The sequence below is a fragment of the Sorex araneus genome, chromosome 4 (assembly GCF_027595985.1).
Source record: "Sorex araneus isolate mSorAra2 chromosome 4, mSorAra2.pri, whole genome shotgun sequence".
In the NCBI taxonomy this organism is placed as follows: domain Eukaryota; kingdom Metazoa; phylum Chordata; class Mammalia; order Eulipotyphla; family Soricidae; genus Sorex; species Sorex araneus.
The window spans coordinates 16,833,549-16,857,007 of NC_073305.1; the positions used below are offsets into that span (position 1 = coordinate 16,833,549).

At 41.1% G+C, this 23,459-nt stretch overlaps 1 protein-coding gene across 3 annotated transcripts in view; it reads right to left on the reverse strand.

Annotated features, from left to right (window-relative positions):
* TBC1D5 (TBC1 domain family member 5) overlaps positions 1–23,459 on the reverse strand; it is a 536,851-nt gene that overhangs the window by 82,462 nt on the left and 430,930 nt on the right. For all 3 annotated transcript variants that reach the window (XM_055135278.1, XM_055135279.1, XM_055135277.1), the window contains one exon: positions 7,273–7,358. In XM_055135278.1, the coding sequence (XP_054991253.1) occupies positions 7,273–7,358 (86 nt within the window). The remainder of the gene's footprint in view (positions 1–7,272; positions 7,359–23,459) is intronic.

A 23,459-nucleotide genomic window follows, 5' to 3' on the forward strand; every position in this document is an offset into this window, starting at 1 on the left:
TTTCTTTTTGGGTCACACCCGGTGATGCACAAGGGTCACTCCTGGCTCATGTACTCAGGAATCACTCCTGGTGGTGCTTGGGGGACCATATGGGATGTTGGGAATCAAACCTGGGTCAGCTGCATGCAAGACAAATGCCCTACCCGCTGTGCTATCTGTCCAGTCCGAAAGACATCTTTAAGGAGAGTAGACAGGTGATATACGGGCAAACAATGTTTACAGTATGTCTAATCTGACAAGGACTCCGATCTAGATTCCAGAAAGAATCCTGACAGGTAGCAAGCCACACAGACACTTCACAGAAGAAAATACACCCTAGGTCACTGATCTGCTAGGAAAAGGAGCTCATCATCTTGAGTCACCAGGAAAATGCAGATTCAACCACAACAATACATCCTCTGATATCTAGAACAATGGATGAGATTTAAAAAAAATGACAGTACCAAATGTTGGCAGGGAAGTAGGACAATAAAAGCCTCCACATATTCCTGAGCTGAGCTGGGGGAAGAAAAGATTTCATTACTTTGAGATATTTTTGGCAGTTCCTTTCCTTCTTGCCTTTTTTTCATTCTTGCTGCAGTGACCAGGTTTACACCGTCTGTGGTGCTCATACACTCTCACTGAGAGTTGGGCTCCTCCAGCTGTGATGTGTGCATGCAGCTGTGTGCAGGGTGGCCTGATGCTCTGGCAGCTCTGGGGAGCACAGGCCACAGAGCTTCCGGGATGGAGTTTGGTATAGGTGGCAGCCCTGCAGATTTTTGCAGGGACTCAAAAATCACCGAGTTCTGACCTGGCTCCGAGCTCAGCGACCTTTTGGAAATAAAGTTGTTCATGAGTCAGGTACAGAAGGCTAAGAACACATTGTTTTCTGAGGAGGCCCTAGGTTCCAATTGTATCACTACCACTGAGCACTGTATTAGGAGCATTGCTAGGTACTGCTGGGTACTGCTAGGTGTGGCTCAGATATCTTCCCTATTGAACAACTTAATTTCTAAGTGTTTACCCAAGAGAAAAAAAAAACCACCAAGAATACAATACTGAAACACCTGTAAAATATGTTCAGAATGCCTTATTTCAGACTACCCAAATCTGGTGGACTGGAATGATAGCACAGTGGGTAGGGCATTTGCCTTGCATGTGGCTGACCCAGGTTCAATTCCTCTGTCCCTCTCTGAGAGCCTGGCAAGCTACTGAGAGTATCCTGTCCGCACGGCAGAGCTTGGCAAGCTACCCGTGACGTATTCGATATAACAAAAACAGTAACAACAAGTCTTACAATGGAGATGTTACTGGTGCCTGCTCAAGCAAATGGATGAACAATGGGAAGGCAGTGCTACGGTGCTACCCAAATCTGGCAGTAACCCAGTATTTATCAAAGAGAATAGATGACCAAATTACGATAGATTCACATAATGTTCATGTAATGGAATACAATTTGACAATCTAACAGAAAGACTGATTGTAACAATATGAATCACGATAACCGTACACTAATAAAAAAAAAAAAGGCCTTTCTGTCCCCGCGCGAGATCGACCCCAGAGGCAACTGAACCACTTTGGACACGAGCAGCGCCCCCAAAATGCCTCCAAACTGTGTGCTCGGAGCTTCTGGCCCAGGCGCTGCCAGCGAGTGATGCAATTACCAAAAGAATTTTCTCTGGACTTCATATAGAAATCCAAAACCGCGCGGCTGTGATAGCAGCCGTGCGACCTAATATCTCTTGACTGTCAGCAACGTGTAAATGTTCCTTTTTGGCAGGGCTTAACGTGGGGGGAAACTCCAAACAATAGTACTGAGTTTTTTGTTGAAGGGTAAAAGATTGTAGCGATAGAATTTCAGGCAGAATTTTCCCTGGACTTTATATAGAAACCCAAAACCGCAAGGCCGCGGCAGCCTAATGTCATCTAATCATCAGCAATATGAAATGGTTCCTTTGTAATGGGTTGGACTTTGGGGGGACCATAATAGGGTTAAAGTTTGTAGCGATGTGTAATTTCTGGCTGTACTTTCCCTGGACTTTATACAGAAATTCAAAGCCGAGAGGCCGCTGCCATGGCCGCGCAACCTACTGTCATTTAATCATCACCAATATGAAATGGTTCCTTTTTAACGGGTCGGACTTTGGTGGGAAATCCTAACAAGAATAGTGAATCTTGTGCTGAAATATTGAAGGCCACCAAAGTGGTAACCATCTCTATAGACTGAACTAAGCCATATCCCCACGCCAGCTGAGAAGAAATATCCTTCTTTCTCGGGAAGAAACTCGGCGTGGCGTTAACCATAGTATGATGTCCATTAAGCTGACACGGACCTGGTGGCGTGGGAATGGGATACAAGGGAATAAATTATTATGTACTTGGAACAGCGGGACGCTGGTGGAATCTCGAGCCGGGGCCGATACCAGCGTATTACTTTTGTTTCCAGAAACTGCTTGCAGACATTCTACCAGACTATCAACTAAGCCAGAGCCCCACGCCGGCTGATGACGGGAAATAACCATCATTTTTGGTTTGTTTTCCCTTTGTCAAGCAGCGTGGTGATTACTTAACAGGCGTGATCTCGGTGGCTCGGGACGAGGGGGGGAAAAAAATAAAGTTATGTAACAAACAGCGGGACTTAATATCTCTACATTCTCAGCAATGGAGAGCCATCAAATGCTTCCTTGACAGTGGGACTGTCTTCTCTTTTTTTGGGGGGAAACCCTAGCAACAATAGTGAGTTATGTGTTGAAACATGGACTGTAACCAAGATAAAGTGTAAACGAAGTGAAACTTATCACTTACAAGGGCGGGGACTGGGGGGGTGGGAGGGGGCGGGAGGTATAATGGGGTGGTTGGTGATGGAATATGGGCACGGGTGAAGAGAAGGGTGTTTGAGTATTGTATAACTGACATAATCCTGAGAACTATGTAACCCTCCACATGGTGATTCAATAAAATTTAAACTAAAAAAAAAAAAAGGTTAGACATACACTGTGTATAGAATGGTCCCGTCTATGGGCTTAAGGAGAGACAAAACAAATACACTGCAATACCAATCAGAATATGATTGCTCTGGGACAAGAAGCCGGAACTGCCTGTTAAGGGAACTTTAGGATGAAAAAAGGTCCACTCCAGGGTGTTTTGGATGGCAGCTGTATGGCTGAAGGCAACTGTCAAAACTCCTCAGACCGGAGACTTAAAGATCTGGGCCCTGTGTAGAGATTATACATAAGATTTATGCAGGAGAAAGATCTATTTACTGTGGACAAGACAAGAGATGATGTTGCCGTTTTACCTAAATTGGTTAGGAATTAAAAATTCTCTTTGTTCCGAGAAAGAACACTTCAAATATAGATGTTTATTGCATGTGCTCTTAGTTATCTGAGCACAAAATATTCACAAAATTGCATTTCTACAAGCAATCAGTATCCTTTGAAATTCTGATTAGCCAATTACCTATTAATATAACCACGGACTTCTTGGCTTCGTGGCGTGGGAGTACTATTAGCATATTATTTCTTTACCACATTTTAGCAACAAAATACTTCTGAAAATGCAGTCATTTTGCTAGTAAATAAAATAAAGCCTAATTAAAAAGTCTTATTGACCATGTAAAATGGAAACTGTTCAGGAGAAATGTATTATTTATTCATTCAGTAAGTGAGATATTTTCCTGACGATAAACAAGTGGGCTCTTGGAATATGAAGAGTCTAAAGCCAGACTCCGTGCATCAGGATGATTTATTCTACAGCTGAAACCAAAAAAGCATTTATTCCATTCATTAGTGTTCGAATCTGTTCTCCGTGCTAGGTAGTAAAAACACCAAAACCCAAAACCAAAACCAAACAAACATGGGATAAGACGTGGTCCTGGTGCTTTCCATACTCGTATTCCAGTACAAGGTTACACTTATTGGAAGAATCACAGTACTTCTGGCTTCCCATCCTTTCTCGGAACATTCTAGGCACAGAGGGAAGCACTCCCAAGTAGAGTAGCTACTTTGGGTCCTGAACCCAAGAGATGGGAAACACTTGGCATCCAAGAAAGTCTTTTTGCTTTTTGGCTCACATCCAGTGATGTACCGGGGTTCCTCCTGGCTCATGCACTCAGAAATTACTCCTGGAAGTGCTCGGGGGACCATATGAGATGCTGGGAATTGAACCCAGGCCGGCCACGTGCAAAGCGAATGCCCTACCTGCTGTTCTATCGCTCCAGCTCCCCAAGAAAGTCCTGGGGGAAGAAGAAATGGCATGCCCTGAGGCCTAAGCCATGAGTCCAGTTGAGGCTGGGAAGGAAAGGTCAAAGCCCCAGCAACTGTCTTTACTAGAAACTTCTTTCCCCAGAGCCTGGCTTCCTTCTTGATTCTTCCCTGGCCCTGACAGAGGGAGCCTCTGCAGAGCACCTACCTGCCAGGATTCTAATTCGGGAGTCTGTCACCATTGATCGCAGTTAAGGTTATTTAAACCTCATCGTGACAGGGAGACTGGGAAGCTGGGGATGCTAGCACAGAGCACTTAACTGCCGCTCTGCTGAGTGCAGAGACTGGGGAACTCAGCTCTGTTTCTCCCATCGTTGTTCATGCTTAACTTAGTCAAACGTGGTCTCTAGTCCGGATGAAATGCAATTGTTCACAGCAAGTAGAAAGACCCACAGTGCAGTGGCACGTGCGCCGTTAGCTCTGGTGCCACTATTCCACCAACTCCGAGAGCAGAAAGGAGGACACGTTTTGAGACGTTGTTGTGTTCTTTTCGAAACAGAAAATCCATAGATGTTTTGGAATAAAGGAGATATGTGATACTACATTTAATAGGAGAGATTGGAGTATTTAAACATGACGAAACTCTCCTCTCTGAGTATTGAAGTGGGCATCTGAGTAGTCAGTTTCCTAAATAAATGACAGGGTTCTTTCTAAAAACTGGTCACAATTTAGATGCGCTTATTTATTTATTTTTATAGCAGCAATTTCTGGTTATTTAAGGACAAAATTGGAACGAGATTCGAGTGTTAAATTGTCATTCTGAGCTCAAAAGTTGAATGAAAAAGAAAATGTCAATTCCCATTTTAAAAAAGGAATTTGCAAGTAAGGAAAATCAGAGCAGCGCGAATGTTCCCCACATATGTAATGGAAAATCTACCACTAAAATACCTAGGCACTTGCTTTTAAAGACTTAATTATAGCAATCCATGGTAAAGCAGAGAAGAGAAATCAGCCTTGATTTCTAGAGATATTCTTATCTGGGAAATCACATGTCATCTTCATACCCTCATCCCTTATTTGGAGAAGCAACACAAATAGAAGCCCACTGCCACAGACAGAGCAGGTACCACTTCCTGCTCCCCGTGCGTCTGCCTATCCCTCGTCTATTGTCTACTTAGTAATCACTTTGATTGGGGGGGGGTTCCCCATGAGTAAATACACTCCCTCTGACTCATCCCCGAGCTCCAGATTGATTGAACGGTGTAGTCTCTTTTACTGGTGGGAGGCAGGGGACCCTCATGCAGTCTCATGCATCATGGGGTCCACAGGGTAAGAAATATAGCATATTTTTGTTTTATCACAACCGGCAGTGCTCAGGGCAGTGCTCCTGAGTGCTCTGCACTCAGGGATCACTTTTCATGGGATTCGGGGAAGCGTATGGGGTCCCAGGGATTGAGCCCGGGTTGGCCACATAAGGCAAGTAATATCCACCTGCTGCATTATGCATCCAGGGTCCCCGGAGGGCACCTTCGGGTATAGTAAGAGCAAAGTGATACTGCAGGCCACCAAGGTCATTACCAGTGGGGCTTGGGAGCCACCGGGGTGATACCTAGTGTACTTGAAGGGGGGGGGGGCATGTGGTTCCAGGGCTGGAACTTGGAACCCAGAGGTATGCCACATCCTTCTCCTCCTGAGCAAGCTTTAACACTGCACCCAGCAGGTAAGACCAGTAGTCATGCTTGGCTGTCACTTAACACAAAATTTTAACCTAGGGTTTCAACAGCAAAGAAGTAGCTGCAAGTCGATCCTGGCTGAAGGATCCAGCCTAGGGAAAGCATGTTAGACCCTCAAGCGTTAACTGGGGACTTGACCAAATAGTACTGAAGCCACAAGGTCTTTCAGATGGTGAATCAAGCAACTGTGCAAGAAACCTCCAAGAAGTAACCAGGTGGTTAAAAGGGCTTACACAGAGAGTTGTAAATATTTTGTTGGCAAGATTCTCAAGGTTGTTTTAACACACAGTCCCTGAATCAGACGAATAATACACAGTCCCTGACTCAGAAGCAGATGAAGTGAATAAACAGAAAAGAGTTTTGGAGAAGTCTCACGGGCTACAGGATTGGCTTCCCAATGACAGGGCATATCAGAAGACGAGACATTTCCATCAAGCCGAGGTGGGGGGGGGGGGGAGACAATTTAAAATGAACCCTGGCAGGGCTCAAGATGCAGATCTAAAATGACCCCCTGCCTTATAGGTATCCCACCCCGTAGCTCCTGGGTTTCTACGCCGCAGGAATCACATGTCCTTCTTGGTCTCCAGGAAAGGGACGTGCCAGCCTGCGGGCCTCTAGCGTGTGTATTTTAGGGCGCAGGGATCCTGCCGGAGAAAAACCAGCACGCAGGCAGAACATTTCAGCAAGAAAACTCGGACAACTTGGCAGCATTTATCATCACTAACATTGTAGTCTTGCAGAGGAAACTTTGAAATTACATTCTAATTGGAGACGGCTCCGGTTTGATGAGTTAACTCTTGAGACAGCTGAGCACAGTATTATGAACAAACAAAACTGATCATCAACCCTTTACGCCAATGTTGAATTTCTTTTAAAAGTGGGATTTTAATGCTTTTTTATTCCTACAGTGACCCTTAAAATTTCTATGTTTGTAATCACAAATGCACACACAAGATGCATTTATAAGCTTATTGTGTAGTTCTGGAGACAGTTGGGAAACCCCATTTTAATTTTCTTACTGATAATTTAAAAAATATATTATAAAACTTCCTCTTTTCAATCAACAGCAAGGATCTAGAAAAAGATTATACAAGTAGGCACAATTTATTCAGGTTTATTTGTGTTAAAGAAATGAAGCTGCCTAACTTTAAATTGTAACAAGTACTCTTTGTACATTTAAGCTTTCATTGTACTACTAACATAACCTTGTTATACCTTTTAAAAAAAATAGAAAATCCACTTAACAAAGTATTTAACATGCATTTACATGGATACGCTAAATCTGAAAAATTTCAGTACATATGCAAAATTTCCCCATGACCTCTGAGAATAATTTTCATTAGAGAAATAAAACTTACCGGCTTTTATTCATAAGGTCTGCGCCACGAGCTTTGTAATAATCTAAATTTGGATGGAATTGATAAGTCACTGGTCTTGGATTTCTCTATAGAAAAAAAAAAACAAACAATTTATAAAGCTATTTAAATTACACATGAACATTAAAACAGGAACAAAATAATTGCCTTCATGTTGTTCTAGAAAAAGGCTTAACTGGGTGCTTGGGTTTTGCTTGTACAGTTGAAATTTCGCCTTAACTGATCTTAATTATTGAAAAATTCCATACATTTTACATTTACCTGTTTCATAGCTCACATAAGCTTTATTCATTGTATTAGTTTATTATTTTATGATTTTTAATCACTTTCACAGGTTTTACAAAAGAAAATCAGATAAATTTAAAACAAAGCTGTAAAATTATGTACTGTAACACTAGCATTATCTATTATGACCGAAGATGAGAATGCTCAGTATGTCCACTAGATGGCACACCGAGTCTTTCTTCTCCAAACCTGCAGTATTTCGGAATTCCGCAATTCTTTCAAGTTATTGATTTCTGTGGTATCTTTTCCTACACACGAACTTAACAACTACACAAGTAGTGGAAATACTCGTGAAATTCCGTGGAAATATGAAAGTAAACCGACCATTTCTGTCCTTTTAATGTAATTTATCACTTGTTGTGGAAGTGTCTTTGAAAGACAATGGGTGTGTCCATATAAATATGGTGCTATTTAATGTAGCTATTATTTGAATGCATAAAGTCCTTCTGAGGCAAATAAAAATTAGACAGACTCACCTGGAGTTTTAAAAATGTAACACGGTAATAGCTTACCTTCAATGAATATCATCATCTCTAACATTTAAAATTACATATTTTCCATGAAGAAGTCTAAACAACTTATTAATAAATGTGTTTTCAGGTTTACCCAAGCATATTAATTCAAGTTAATAATTAACGCTTTGAACCAGAGCATGCCCTGTCCTTAGAGAGATCTACCTAAACAGAGAATTGCTGCATTTTATCTTAGTAGAAAATTACCAATATGCTTCGATATCAATCCTTGGAGACATTATCCCAAGGCACTGATACACGTGCATGTAGGTGGGGGTATATAATTGCTAAGGTTAAATAGCTTGAAATTCATCAAGCTAACAAGCTGCATCTTAATGGCCATGATGGACCTTTTCTTTTTCGGCTGAAAAGAGAATATTTACACAGCTCAACCCTTTCATATCTCTTCCAAGTCAGCCCTAATCATCTGACAAAAATGACAATCCCTTGATTTAGCTCCAGCTACTATTCCACTGGTTTGGTATTCAACACAGTTCTACAATAATCAAATCTGAATTGCCTTGATGAAGATAACTGATGCTTCCATGACTACCATACTATTAAGTCTAACAGTGCAACTTTTCTCTCTCTAGGAATTACGTAGGTTTCTCATGGTAGCTGATGACAACCTGGACCCAAGTATAAGGTGTGGGGGGGGGAGGGATACAGGTTCAAGCCACTGGGAGACTGACATCCATCATTTACTTAAAAAATTAACTTATGCAAGATGATCGCTAATGACCAACTTTGCTCTTTATTTCAGCTACCTGCAAATACATATTGATTTTGCTAAGATGAAAGGTTTTTCCTCTCTGTCTTCTGATAAACTAATAAAGGAAGGAATTGCATGGAGCAGTCTGTTGAAATATCTTCATAAAGAAATGACAAGCAATTTAAAACACGAAGTGCTAATCTATCTAAGCACTTGAAGTCATTATTAGAAATAATAATCTAACTCAAATATATGAATGCGGGAGGCCCAAGCACTAATTTCACTGAGGTCTATTTCAATTCCTAGGAGACTTACTAGTATCAATAGGAGACACAGTACCACAACAGAGGACACACTCACAGAAAAAAAAAAAAAGTCAAAAGAACATGTGGAAAAACAACCCTTGAAATTTAAGAAAATGACATTGGAGAGTTCAAGGCTATTCCAGAGTGTTCTCCTCAGTAGGGCACCCCGTTGAATGCTCTTAAACGGTCACTACTAAAATAAAAGTAAACGGACACAGAGATGCTCTAGAATAGCCTTTTCAAGAGAGATGTAATGTGGGTGATACAATGTAAATTTCAGAAGCAATTTTAAATTGTCTGGTAAAGGTGACAGAGACGACAAACAGGCAGGGGCAAAAGCTAAACGCAAGAATATGTTTTGCTTCCTTCCATACATCTAAAATAGTGGCAGCAGAACACATAACCACATACAAACTGCGAATGAGGTAGGTGACACTGTTTCTTTCATGCCAAGTCTCTGGAATCTAGTGTAGACTAAGCTCACAGCACATTTCAATTTGGGCCAGTCCATGCATTGGGTGCTCAGGATCGACCTGTGGCTGGGGGCTACTGCAATGGCTCAGAACTGCATGTCTGACATATATGTGACGCAATGTGTCGCCATAAACGTCGGGAAGCCAAGACATGAACTATGCAAAGTATAAATGCTTTTAAATTTTAAACATGAAAAGCCAGTACCGATGGCCTATAGTCCATGAAATTTAACTTTACAGGGGCCACGTCCAGCCCAGCTCAGCCCAGCCCAGCCCCGCGGCTGGAGCCTGAGCTCAGGGGTTGGCCGGGCAGCACGCGGCACTGTCTGGAGAGCGTGTGATGCTGAGAATGGTGTCCAGAACTTGTGACTGAACCAAGTGCCCCATCACTGGCGCTGCCTGCCTGGCCCTAATTAGGCTAGTTTACAAGTGTCTGAATCAGGTTTTAAAAAGTCAGGAGATTAAAAATTTTTTTTTCCTTTATTTATTTTTAATTAGTGAATCACCGTGAGGTACAGTTACAGATTTACTCATCTTTGTGCTCTTGTTTCCCTCATACAAAGTTCGAGAACCCATCCCTTCACCAGTGCCCATTCTCCACCACCAGTAAACCCAGCATCCCTCCCACCCTCCCCAGTCCCATCTCCCCACACCCCGCCCTGCCGCTGTGGCAGGGTATTCCATTTTGTTCTCTCTCTCTAAATAGGTGTTGTGGTTCACAATAGAGGTGTTGAGTGGCCACTGTGTTCAGTCTCTAGTCTACATTCAGCCCGCATCACCCTCCCCCGCATGGCCTCTGACCGCATTATACTTGGTGATCCCTTCTCTGAGTTGCCCTTTCCCCAGAATGTGAGGCCAGCCTCCAAGCCATGGAGTCAGCCTCCAAAAAGTCAGGAGATTTTAGAACAATACTTTCTAAGGCAACTATGTACCAAAAATGGCATGAACAGTCTCTTTGCAGGAGAAAGTGTGAATTTGCAGAATTTACTAACTTCACATAACTGGAACACGTTAAGAGAGATACTTGATTTACTGATTTTAAAGGAGATTTCAGATAGTCTGAATAAAATGTTTATAGAAATAAAAGTTCTGATTTAAAATTTTTTCATATCTGAAATATCCTCTGAAATTTGAGTCATCAGAAATATACATATACGAAAGTCCGTATTTAAGAAAGGACCATGCCCCATGGCAGTTGTAAATTTTTATGTGCAAAAACCTGGATGTGACAACTTATATACATATCCTTCATTAGGTACAAACTATTGGCTATTTTTTAAAATTATTAAAATTATTAAATTATTTAAAACTATACATAAAGACATCTAAGTCAGGAATTCAGGCCACTGCAATGGGTTTACCAGCCTTTCCCTAGGCCAGCCCAGATTAACCTGATATGAATCCACAGGATTGCATCTAGTTAATGTCCCAAGTACCAGTCACTCATCTATGTTAACAAGCTATGGGAGCTCCTAAATCTTTCTCTTCTGCATTTCCGTTTAAGAGGAATGCCAAAAGTCTCACCTATGGGTGGATTTGGGGGAGCTGTTCTTAAAACAGCTTTTCTTGCAGACACAGTGAACTCGGAGACACAGAATAACTGTGCTCAGATCCCGGTTCCCACCACGGTGAGCTCAGGTGAGGAGTCAGGTACGCTGTGAGTCTCACTCTCTCATCTGCAGTGCTGGGTGGGGATTATATGAGACAATGGACCTCAGGTGCACGGCGCCGCGCTGGGCACTTGATAAAAACTCAATACAACGGAAGTTCCTGTTACCTCTGTTCCTATCACCACTGAGCAGACAGATTTGAGAGCAGATCTGACAACTGGGATAACTGAATCCATGACGACAGAGAAATCCATGGCTCTTATTTCAGAGAATCAGACATATATATATATACATATATATATACATATATATATTTAGGTAGCTTTCACTAAACATCATACATTTCTACAAAAATGAATTTAGTTACCAAAATATACACATTGGATCTTCTCAGAAGAGGGAAGAAAGACTATTGTTCAGAATAAGAGTACATGCATTTACACTGCTTTGCTGAAAATAACTAAAACTACCCTCTTAGTGCAGTATTTGTTTGCCGGCTTTATAAGTCATAATAATTAAAGCAATTTCCTGCAATATGTCCATACTATTATCATTTCATAGTTTACTAATCATCATTTTTACATTATAGGAAACTGATAAAGTTCTGGTAGCTCTTGCTTTTAATGGGAAAAGATTAATTTGGATTTACAATATAGCGAATATTTATCATGAAGGAAAGAGAAAATATTTGACAAATGAAGAATTACTTAAATTTTCTTTGCCCGAATGTCTTGCCACCGACCCTTAACTTTTAGCATGCCAGATTAGAAGGGGGGGGGAGGCGGGGAATAAACTCAGAAAGCAAAACAGCACTGTAAAAATATGTCGAACATTTCCCTTTGATGAAAAATGAGACTCTTATTTTAGTGAATATGTTATTGCCTCAATGCTGGGGGAAAAGCAACCGTCATTAGAAAAACGAATTGCTCAGCTGTTTATAAGCAAAAAGCTCTGGGGGAATTTCTTAGGACCCCAAAGGCAAAGCATTACAGGGTTATGCAAACATATGTTGCAGGTGTTTTAGGGGAGACAGGTGGGCAAACCTCAGCCATGGAAGAGGAGTTAGTTTAATACGCCGTAACGGAAACGAGCTAACCTAAACGTATCCAAGAGCAGAGAAACCATGGCACTAGTGAACTGGAGCCGTAGAGCAAAAATTTCCCCCTAAAATAATTATCTTGTTAGTGCCAAGTAAACAGAATTTTTCCTTCTTATAGTTTTAGAGAAAACAAACACTGCCAATTACCTTTTTTTTTTTAAACTAAAGGTATTTTAAATTTGGAACAAAGAACAGCCTGAAATAGCAATAATGATCCAAAAAGGATAAGGATGAAGTATTGTTGCCTTTATTTAAACAAATATTCCTAAGGAGACAGTTTGTTGTAATATCCCCTCATTGGTTCACTAGGCAACATTAGATTTATCATAATTCTCCTAAAGCCTAAGATATTTCTATATTAAAATGCTAATTTTGTCTTTTCTTTTGCCTGTAATTAAAGCTGGGGAAATTTGTGATCTGATATTCACTGATCGCTAGCGGGTCCACAAAGGTCTCACCATTTCTGTTTCTTATTGCCACATACTGGCCTCTTCATTAAAATCGGATCCAGTAATACAGTAGATCGAAAAGACAGACATCATAATCCTAAATGCTGGCAAAATTTCCATGTGAAAAGCATGTACCTCAGAAATAAATGGTATTATATGGATATTGCATTAAACCTAGAATTTTTGTTTTATTTCCTTTCTCAACATTTTTCCAGGAGTTGATTTTCTTTTAATGTTATATAGGATTGAGATAATATACCTTTTACTGTACATATTTATGTGTAATAGCATATTGATCCATACCTTTCCTAGTTAAACCATCTTAAAAAAAACCCATACAATGAATTAAATGTCAAATATTTTGTGTAAAATAAAGTCATGAAACATCAGATTTGAAAAAATAAAACGGCTTAGTATTTTACAATACTATAAATTCTTATATGCAGATATAGTCTACTTATCAAGAGTTTTTTAAATTTATGTATATTTATCTTTGTAACAAGTTTGTAAATTAGAATATAATTTCAATACCAGGTTTAAATTGACTTTGGTTTTATATATTACCCATCCCTTATATTATGGTAGGAAATTTCTTAGTGCATTTGGCAAAAAAATTTCAGGCATTCTGTCCCATGGATCTATAGTTTTAAAAACCCTCCAAAATGGGAGACAAAAAAAGAAAGAAAAATGATAAAAGCCTAATTTTTTTTTTTATTTAAAGGAAGCAAAAAATCCTTAATTGGGTAAAGACACAGACAAAACCCCTGAACCTCTGCCAGCCTCATTTTACATACTGAAAAAGCCCAATTCCCTAAAGTGACATCCCATCTATACCCTGGCAAGCCGGAATCTCAGATGGCAGAGAAGCGTTTGAAACCACCTGTGCGTCATGCTCGACTGTAGCTTCACACAATAAATAGACACCAAAAGAGAAATAAATTTTATTTTTTGCTTTTTCTAATGTATTTACATTTTTGAATTTATTATGCAGGATGATACTAGATTATCAAGTCCCTAATTTGATTTACACATACATATGTGTACATACACACATCTCATATAAGATAGCAGCCTTGGTCGTCTTTGTCACTCATAGTGGGCCTTTAAATATTCCTCCTACCTAGTTGTTTAGCTCTTTTTAGTAGCATTGAACTTTTCACCTCTTTTTTTTTCTTTTTTTTTTTTTTAAGCTTGAATGGGAGTGAGCATTCAAAGGAGAAGCTTTATTTCAGTGCCTGGAGAACCTGGACACCCGTTTGTCTGTTTCTAAGAATGGTTCCCAACATTGACTGATATGAAGGATAAAAGCAAGGAAGGAGACCTCAGAAAATTCCTAAAGAATGCAAGAAGTTGGGAAACAGATGTAAAACAAAAAATCTTTAATATATATATATATAAAAAAAAGCATCACAATTTTTTAATCTGTAGAAAAACGTTATAGTAAGCTTAAAGACATTATCATTAAAAACAAGCAATTTCAAGATGCTTTTATGTAGGATTTTCAAATCTCCAAGAATAAATCCATAGGACCCCTGGGACTGAGAAGCGTATTTAGAGAAATTTACACCCTCTTCTCCACGTCTTCCCCATTTGTGATCTGCTCTGGTGATTGGTGAGGCAAGAGAGGCGAAGCAAGTCTCTGTACACCAAAATCTGGGCAAAGGAAGTCCGGCCTGGGCACACTCTAAGGGCATGGTTTCAATAATGAAACACCAAAACACCTTGGAATCAAAAACTCATTTATTATATAAATCTAATCTTATGAGGGTCATTCAGTAACACTGATTATTTTTTCTTGGGGGGGATGACTATGCTTCCCAGTATATGTTTTCTTTCCGAATCAATAATTTTTTGATACAAACTCCCACCCCCCCCATATCTAGTAATAAAACTGGACATCAATTGCATCCTACACGTGCTTTTTTTTGTATTATGATCAACTCTGGTCTCCTTTTCTGAACAATGTTTTAAACTGCATAAAATAATATACATAGGGTTATAAGGGCAATCAATTGTACAGAAACACAGTAATCAAGATACTGCACAAATCTGCAACAGTGTTATATGCTTTTATATTAATGGATTAAATAAGATACAGTGGCTGGTCTAATCATTACTATAATTAGAAGTAGTGAGGAATGTAAATAGTGTTTCAAGTTATCTGTATCAACTGTAATGGGATAGGAAATGCCAGTGATTGCTCTGAGTAAAAATGTCTCAGGTGCTGCTAAAACTATTGCACTTTGTCGTCTTCATCCATATTGGACAGAAATACGAAAGTTATTAAGTGCTCGGTGAAGAGAAAGATGTAAATTTTTGCTCGCCAGAGTTGAGGTATTGAGTGACTATTCGATTCCCAAACCACTTGGAGGCCTGAAACCTTTTTCGGAGCATCCTCTATGGAGTTGGGTTTTATGGGGACCAGTGTGTTCGTGCTTTGCTGTGGACACGTGTGCGGGAGTGATAGTCAAAACAGAGTAAGTGCCAGAGCACAGGTAGCTGCCAACAGGCGCTGATCGGGAGCCAAGAGACGGCGCCTGGCGAGCCCAGCGGAGCCAGGTATCTACCCTCATGTTAAACTTTTCTAACCCGTGGTACAGAAGTTCTTCAATCCACGTATTTCTTCACCTCTACCCTTTCCTTTAGTGACTGCAGTTGGTGACAGGCGGGGTCGCAGACACGCTTGGTGCCCACACACTTGGCTGTGGTGTCCACTCCGTCAGCTGTGGTGCTCATATGTGTGCTCGCCAGGGTGGCGCTCCTTAGTGGCTGTGGGACATGGGTGATCAGCAGACGCTGTTGTGTCACTCAGGCTCCCCAAGAGCTGTGTCAGCGGGGCAGCACCGGGAACTGAACCTGCAACCTCATGCTTGCAAGGCAGGTGCTTTTGCTATTGAGCCAACCCCGTGCTCCTGAAGCCTTTTCATGTCTTGACAACGGGCCTCGCTGTGGTGGTTACCAGGGGAATGCCACCAGACCCGGGCAGAAAGAATATTTGAGCGAAGGGTGTGCTTCGATGCTCAGGATTTGCCCTGATTGCATCCTGTCTGGTCACAGCTGAAGGAGTGAGGAATGAGGGGGAAGCGGGGGAGAAGGTGAGGGGTCGATGAGTTACGAGAGTGAAGCGAGCTGCCCATTTCCGGGTAGACGTTCTCCCTGACTAGCTCCTCTGAGAGGGTGTCTGTTCCCGGGGCGGCTGCCGAGAGCCACATCAGGACAGGGACGCACCACCAACAGGTTCACCACTGACCAGCTCTCCAAGGAGGCAGCTGCCGCTTAGCCTGGGTTCTCAGTCTGCGTCTGAAAGTGCTTCAAGAAAACAACTGTTTCTGAAGTGGCATTTTTAAATGGACGTTCGAATCAGTGAGTGTGGTGGTCTAAGGATTCCCTGGTTGGGTGTCTAGAATAGTGAGAAGAAACCAGGCAAGTTCTCTGTGGTGACTCAGAAGGAAGGCGGGGAAGGTCCTAAGGAATCATCCCATTCAGCCTGAGGAGTATTTGGAGGCCATTTCTTTTTCCAATTATGAAAAACGTATGCTCTGTGAGGTGTTTATTTCCTGGTAGACGCTGTGTTTAATCACCCTTGACAGAAATGACTTATCCAAAGGGGCGAAGAGAAATAATGTCCAGAACAGCATATCAAACATAGTATTTTTTTTCCATTTTTAAAACTTATTATCATTTTTCTTTCAGGGGCATAGCTGGCAATGCTCAGGGACTATCTTCTGGCTCTGCACTCAGGAATTACTCCTGTCGTGCCCGGGGGACTGTACGGAGTGCCGGGGATTGAACCCAGATAGGCCGTGTGCAAGGCAAACGCCCTACTGGCTATGTACTCTATATAATTTTTGAGGGGGCCACACCCAGCGGTGCCCAGAGTTTACTCCTGGCTCTAGGCTCAAGGATCACCTGTGACCATGCCTGGGGGACTATCTAGGGTGGTGGGGACCAAACCCAGGTTGGTCAAGTCCAAGGCAAGTGCTGTATGTGCTGGTCCCAATTTTTACATAAACATTTAAAAAAAAAGAGAAACTGTAAAAATAGTACTAGCAATAATAATAATAATAATAATAATAATAATAATAATAATAATATGTATTCATAGTTTCTGATTTCAAATGCTGGAGCTATAGCACAGCAGGTAGGGCCTTTGCCTTGCACGCGGCCGACCTGGGTTCGATTTCTCCATCCCTCTTGGAGAGCCTGGCAAGCTTCCCATGCTGTATTCGATATGCCAAAAACAGTAACAATAAGTCTCGTAACGGAGATGTGACTGGTGCCCACTCAAGCAAATCAATGAACAACGGGAGGACAGTGCTACCGTGCTACTATAAACTTACAGGAATCAAGTGTATGGTACTAACTGTAAGGAGGGATATGTACATGATGGCACAGAATTGACAGTTCAGAAACAAACCTGGAAATTCAACTAATTTGTGACAAAAAGACAAGAGAATTCAATGCACAAAAATAATCTTAACAGGGACTGGAGTGATAGCACAGCGGGTAGGGCGTTTGCCTTGCACGCGGCCGACCCGGGTTCAATTCCCAGCATCCCATATGGTCCCTTGACCACCACCAGGAGTAATTCCTGAGTGCAGAGCCAGGAGTAACCCCTGCACATCGCCGGGTGTGACCCAAAAAGCTAAAAAAAAAAAAAATCTTAACAAATACAATTACATGTATATGCAAAAAATAAATTTGAGGGGTTTGGGGGGTGTACCTCAATGGCAGAGCACCCTCTTTGCACACCTGAGTTTGAACCCTGGCACTGTCCCCACACCAAGGACAATCCTGGAGGCACTGTCCCTTATGGTCCCAGGGTTCACAACAAAAAGGATTCCAATCTCTAGCACATGGCAACCATGAGTGTACTGTATCTGGTTATCACAACAAACAACAACAGGAAGTAGAATGGGGGAACACATTTAGATCCTTACCTCACACAACACAAAAAAACAATTTTGCGGGCCAGAGAGTTGTACAGTGAATAGGGCATTTGCTTTGCGTGTAACTGACTTGGGGTTAAATCCTGAGTGTCCCTGAGCCCTGCTAAGAGTGATCCTGAGCACAGAGCCAGGAGTAAGTCCTGACCAAAAAAGAAAAGAAAAAAATTCAAAGAGAACCTAAGTTGTAAGAAAGAAAATTAAACTGTTAAGAGAAATGAGGTAAATCTTTTTGTATTGGGGTTAGGCAATACATTTTAGATAAGATGACAAAAGAAAAAGATTGATAAGTTGGACTACATCAAATTTAATCACATTTGTGCTTCAAAGGTCACCAGGAAGGAAGTGAAAAGATGATCGTAGATAAGAGAAGAAAATTTTTTCACATCATATATTAGTCTTGAAGTTAGATTTTTCAAAAACATTCTTAAAGCTCAATAATAAAATGACAAATTAAAAATGGGCACAGAATTCAAAGAGACATTTATCCAGAGAGGCCCAAATATCCCATAAGTACATGAAAAGATGTTTGATGTAATCACCAGGAAAACGCAAGCCAAAGCAACAGTAAGATACCATTTAATATCCATTAAAGTGGCTATAAAATAAAAGATACAAGAGTGTTGGGGTAGAGGCTAAGAAACTAGAACACCAAAAATTACCAATAGGGGGGCTGGAGTGATAGCACAGAGGGTAGGGCATCGAACCTGAGTTCGATTCCCAGCATCCCATATGGTCCCCTGAGCACTTCCAGGAGTAATTCCTGAGTGCATGAGCCAGGAGTAATTCCTGAGTGCATGAGCCAGGAGTAATCCTTGTGCATCGCCAGGTGTGACCCAAAAACCAAAAAAAAAAAAATTGCCAGTGGGAATATAAACTTGTGGTCCACTTTGAAAAAAATGTATGGCAGTTCCTTAAAATATTAAAGACAGAATCATCACAGAATTCAGCAACGCCACTGTGCAAGTATATATCCAGGAGAAATATGTCCACATAAGGAACGTGCACAGAGAATGCTCAAAGCAGCATTTTCCAAAAAATATATGAAGTATAAACAGCCTGAATGTCTTCCAAATGACAAATGGGTCAACAAAATGTGGTATATCCATACTGGAATATTACTTGGAAGTGAATAAAGTGCTAATGCATGGTATAACATGCTAGGTAATGTTTTATTCACAAAACTAAAACCAACATATTATATAATCCCATTTGTACAAAATATTTCGATTAGGAAAATCGATGGAGACAGAAATTAAGTTAGTGGTTGCCTAGGGTGGGGCAGAAGGATTTTAGGTGTCATGAGAAAAGTGAGGAATAGCTGGCTAATGAGTGCAAGGTTTCATTTTAGGAAAACCGTTGTTCAAAATTTGATTATGGTGGTAAATACATAACTCGGTAATGTACATTAAAAAGAACTGATCACCAACATGGAGAGTGTCATGTTGAGTGAAATGAGTCAGAAAGAAAGAGACAGACATAGAAAGATTGCACTCATATGTGGAATATAAAGTAGCTGAGAGGTACAAGCTTGCAATGATGCAATTTCTGGCAGATATTTCTTTGGACTTAGTTACTAAAATACTAAAATACAGAAATCCAAAACCGTGTGGCTGCTAGTGTGGCCACTCGACCTCTTATCTCTTCATTCTCAGCAATGGAAAACAAATTATCAAATGCTTCCTTTTCAGCAGGTCTGACTTTAGGGGGAAGAAACTCCAAATAATAATAGTGAGTTTTTTCATTGAAATATTTAATGTAACCAAGGTAAAGTGAAAGTAAAGTGAAATTTATCAGTTACACAGGTGGGGTAGGGGGCTGCGGAGGTGGGGAGGGTGGGGGAGGTATACTGTGATTCTTGGTGGTGGAATATGTGCACTGGTGAAGGGGTGGGTGTTCGAGCATTGTGTAACTGGGACTTAAACCTGAAAGCTCTGTAACTTTCCACACGGTGATTCAATAAAAGAATAAATTAAAAAAAAAAAAGAATTGACCACATACTTTAAAAGAATGGAATTTTAAATTGCGCCCTAAACTGTTAAAAACAAGAGATGTATGTGTTGGTAAATGCCCAGACACACACATTCACCTTTCCACACCCACTCAGGGAAGGAGAGATATAGGCAGGGTGGGGGGTGGGGTGGCGGTGGGGATGGGGGGAGGCTAGACAGAAAACTTCTGCCTGTTTCTTTTTATTTTGTACTTATGTAATGATACAGCAATTGGCCAGTGGGTAGAGACATTTCTACATTCTTTATATTTTTCTGCATTAAATTAAAAAGGAAAGCATCTCTCAATCACTTGTATCACTTTTAAAGCACACATACTATAAATGCTAGACAGGTGTGCTGTGCATGCTTTGACCTTCATTGACCTTGTTAGTTATTTTTCAACAATGTTAAAATGGTCTGATTTCCTGAAGAACTTTTGGCTCTTTCCACACTGATTTCCACACTGACTTTTGATGATCAGGGAGTGCAGGTGCTACAGGAATGGCCCTTAAAAGTCACTAAGAAGCTTTAAATTGCACCAACCAGAGGATTTTACTACTCTCTCTCTCTCTCTCTCTCTCTCTCTCTCTCTCTGCACAAATGCACAAGAAACATGCATGTTTATTCTAGAAAGCACAGTAACTGACATCTACATGTGCAATTTTTACTCCAATCCTTCTTGTTCAATTCTTTCTTCCTCCCCCCTCTAACCGTTTGTTTTGGGTCACACCCAGCAGTGCCCACAGTGCTCAGGGGTTAGTCCTAGCTCAGGTATTACTCCTATACATACAGCAATGCTCAGGGGTTACTCCTAGCTCAGAAATTACTACTGGAGGCTCTCGAGGAACCATGAAGGGTGCCAGGGATCAAAATTGGGTTGTTGATGTGCAAGGCAAATACCCTACCCACTGTATTATCCCGTAATTCTTCCTATATTTATGTCTGCAGCATTATCTCCCTCCTAAACTCCATTTCTGGCATCAATATTTCAGACTCCTCCCAGACAGAACCCTACAGACAGGGTAAAAAATCTGGAGCTGAGCAAATTCTATCAATTTGCCTCCTCAAGAACTCCTACGGCAAGACCCTATGGCAAGACCCACCATATTGCTACACAGCTGCGATCCTTATTTGTATGCGGGCCTGTCTTAATGTTTGCTTTGACTTTTCCAAGCCTCTAAATTTGTTCCCTTCTGTAGCAGACATATAACACCACCAGGCTCAGCTTCCAAAATTTTAGGCCTCTTTGTTTGTTTTTAAATGCCCCTTCGCAACCTGAATCAATTCTCAATGGCCTATCAAACTAAGCTCTGATTTCCTCGTACAGCATTCAAAGACCTCTATGATCTGGTCCTAAAATACTTCTGTCACTACCTTCTGTGCCCTACATTTCATTCACAACTATTTGGGAACATTCCCCAGACTTTCTATCTTTAGGCATGCTATTCCTTCAGGTTAGAGTTGTCTGCTCATGATTCTCTCTGCATGATAAAATCCTTCTCATTCTTAGTTCACATGCTACTTCCTACATGAAGCCTTCTGCAAATTCCCATAATACCCCACTACCTCCATTCTGACAGTATTTGCATTTATTTCCCTTCGCCTTGCTTTCTGGTTAGTTCTGTGCATGTCTATCTGCCATGGAGAAGGTTGAACCCATGTCCAGATCAGTTTGTACTGACCCTCCAGCAAACTGTCTGCCGTGTGGAATGTGATCCAAGATGTAAATGAACTAGATAAACCCCGAAGCCCGCCAGAGTCAAGTTTTCAGAGAAAGAGCTGCAGAAACAAAGTGAGAGATCATCTGGCATGTATGTACGAGCAATGAAAGACTCAGAGAGAAACACCGCTTTGAAAGTCTATTTAGATAGTATTTTGTTATAACATTGCTTCAGGTGTGTCAATATATACAGCAGCAACTGGATGTCCCACTACAGTCCAATTTCATCCTTCACCATACAATCAACTCCTTTTTATGTAACTATGTTAACCACCTCACTTTAACTTTCCCTTCTGGAAATTAATTACTAATGTGACTCAGTCTGTGACACTAGTTTTTCTTTTTATTTTGGATTTTGGGTCACTTCTGGCTCATGCACTCAGGAATTACTCCTAACGGTGCTCAGGGGACCTTACGGGATGCTGGGAATCGAATCCGGGTCAGCCGCGTGCAAGGTAAACGCCCTACCTGATGTGCTATCACTCCAGCCCAGTTTTTCAATCTGCTTTACACCTCCAGGGAATGGTCACTGGATTAGTGGTTTTTCAATGAAGACCATGGTGGCAGTTGCAGAGTGGTAATATATATTTTGAAGAGGCATAGAATTGTGTTCCTAAATCATGGTCTAAGAAACCAATATTACCTCAACTGAAGAAAATAATGAACTTTGTTTTGTTTTGGGGTCACAGCTGGGGATGCTCAGGGACCACTCCTGGCTATGTACTCAGGTATAATTCCTGGCAATGCACAGAGGACCAAATGGGATGCTGGGGATCCAATCTGGGCTGGCCATTTGTAAGGCAAGCACTGCTGTACTATCACTCCAGCCACTAAAAATAGATTATAAAAAGGAAATTGCCTCTGAAATTGATTATTTTAAAAAGAAGTTGCTGGGAAACATTTTTTTTTCTTTTTGGTCACACACGGCATTGCACAGGGATTACTCCTGGCTCATGCCTCAGGAATTATTCCTGTCAGTGCTCAGGGGACCATATGGGAAGCTCGGGATCAAACCTGGGTCGGCTGCTGTGCTATCACTCCAGCCCCTTTTGTTTATTTTAATTGATTTGTTTCTTGTTTCTCTAAATATCACATGAGTAAAATCATGTAATGTTTCTCCCTACCTGACTTACGTCTTATGGACTTCTAAGTCTGTCCATCCTGCAAACAGCAGGATTTCACCCTGTTTAGAATTAAATAATAGTGCACTGTGATGCATGCTGGTTCTTCTTTATACAATCATTTATCCTGGCAATGCAGGCTCTCTCAATTTTTGATTATTATAATATTTTTGCAGGAAATAGGGTGCATTTATGCCTCAACTTAGTGATTCTGTGCTTTTTTGGTAAATATCCAGAAGCAAGATTCTTGGGTGATGCAGATTTTTGGTTTTAATTTTTTGAGGAAACTCCAGGGTGCTCTTCATTGAGAGAGCACCAATTCAATTCCTCTCTTGGCCCTACAACCTCTTCAACACTGGGTCTTTGTCTCTGGATAAAAGCCATGACACCCAAAGACAGTAGATACAAGGGCCAGGAGAATTGTCACATAGCTGGAAGGCTGCTTCATGAGCGGAGGGGAGAAGGTAGATGAAATAGAGAAGGGATCACTAAGCAAATGATGGCTGGAGGAATCAGTCGGGATAGGAGATGTGTGCCCAAAGTAGATAATGGACCAAACACGATGACCTCTCAGTGTCTGTGTTGCAAGCCACAATGCCCAAAAATAGGGAGAGAGAATGGGGAATATTGTCTGCCATAGAGAGGCAGGTGGGAAAGGGGGGATATTGTTGGTGGGGAATGTGCACTGGTGGAGGGTGAGTGGGTGTTTGATCATTGTGTGATTGTAACCCAAACATGAAAGCTTGCAACTATCTCACAGTGATTTAATAAAATAAAAAAAAAGCCATTCTCAAAGTGTGAGGTATTATTTATTATTCAGATATTAGTCCCATATTGCACATGTGATGTGCAAATATCTTCTCTTATTCAGTAGGATATCTTTTTGAGAAATAGTTTCTTTCACTGTGCAGAAGACGCTTTTCCATTTGGTTTGGTGAGTTTCATA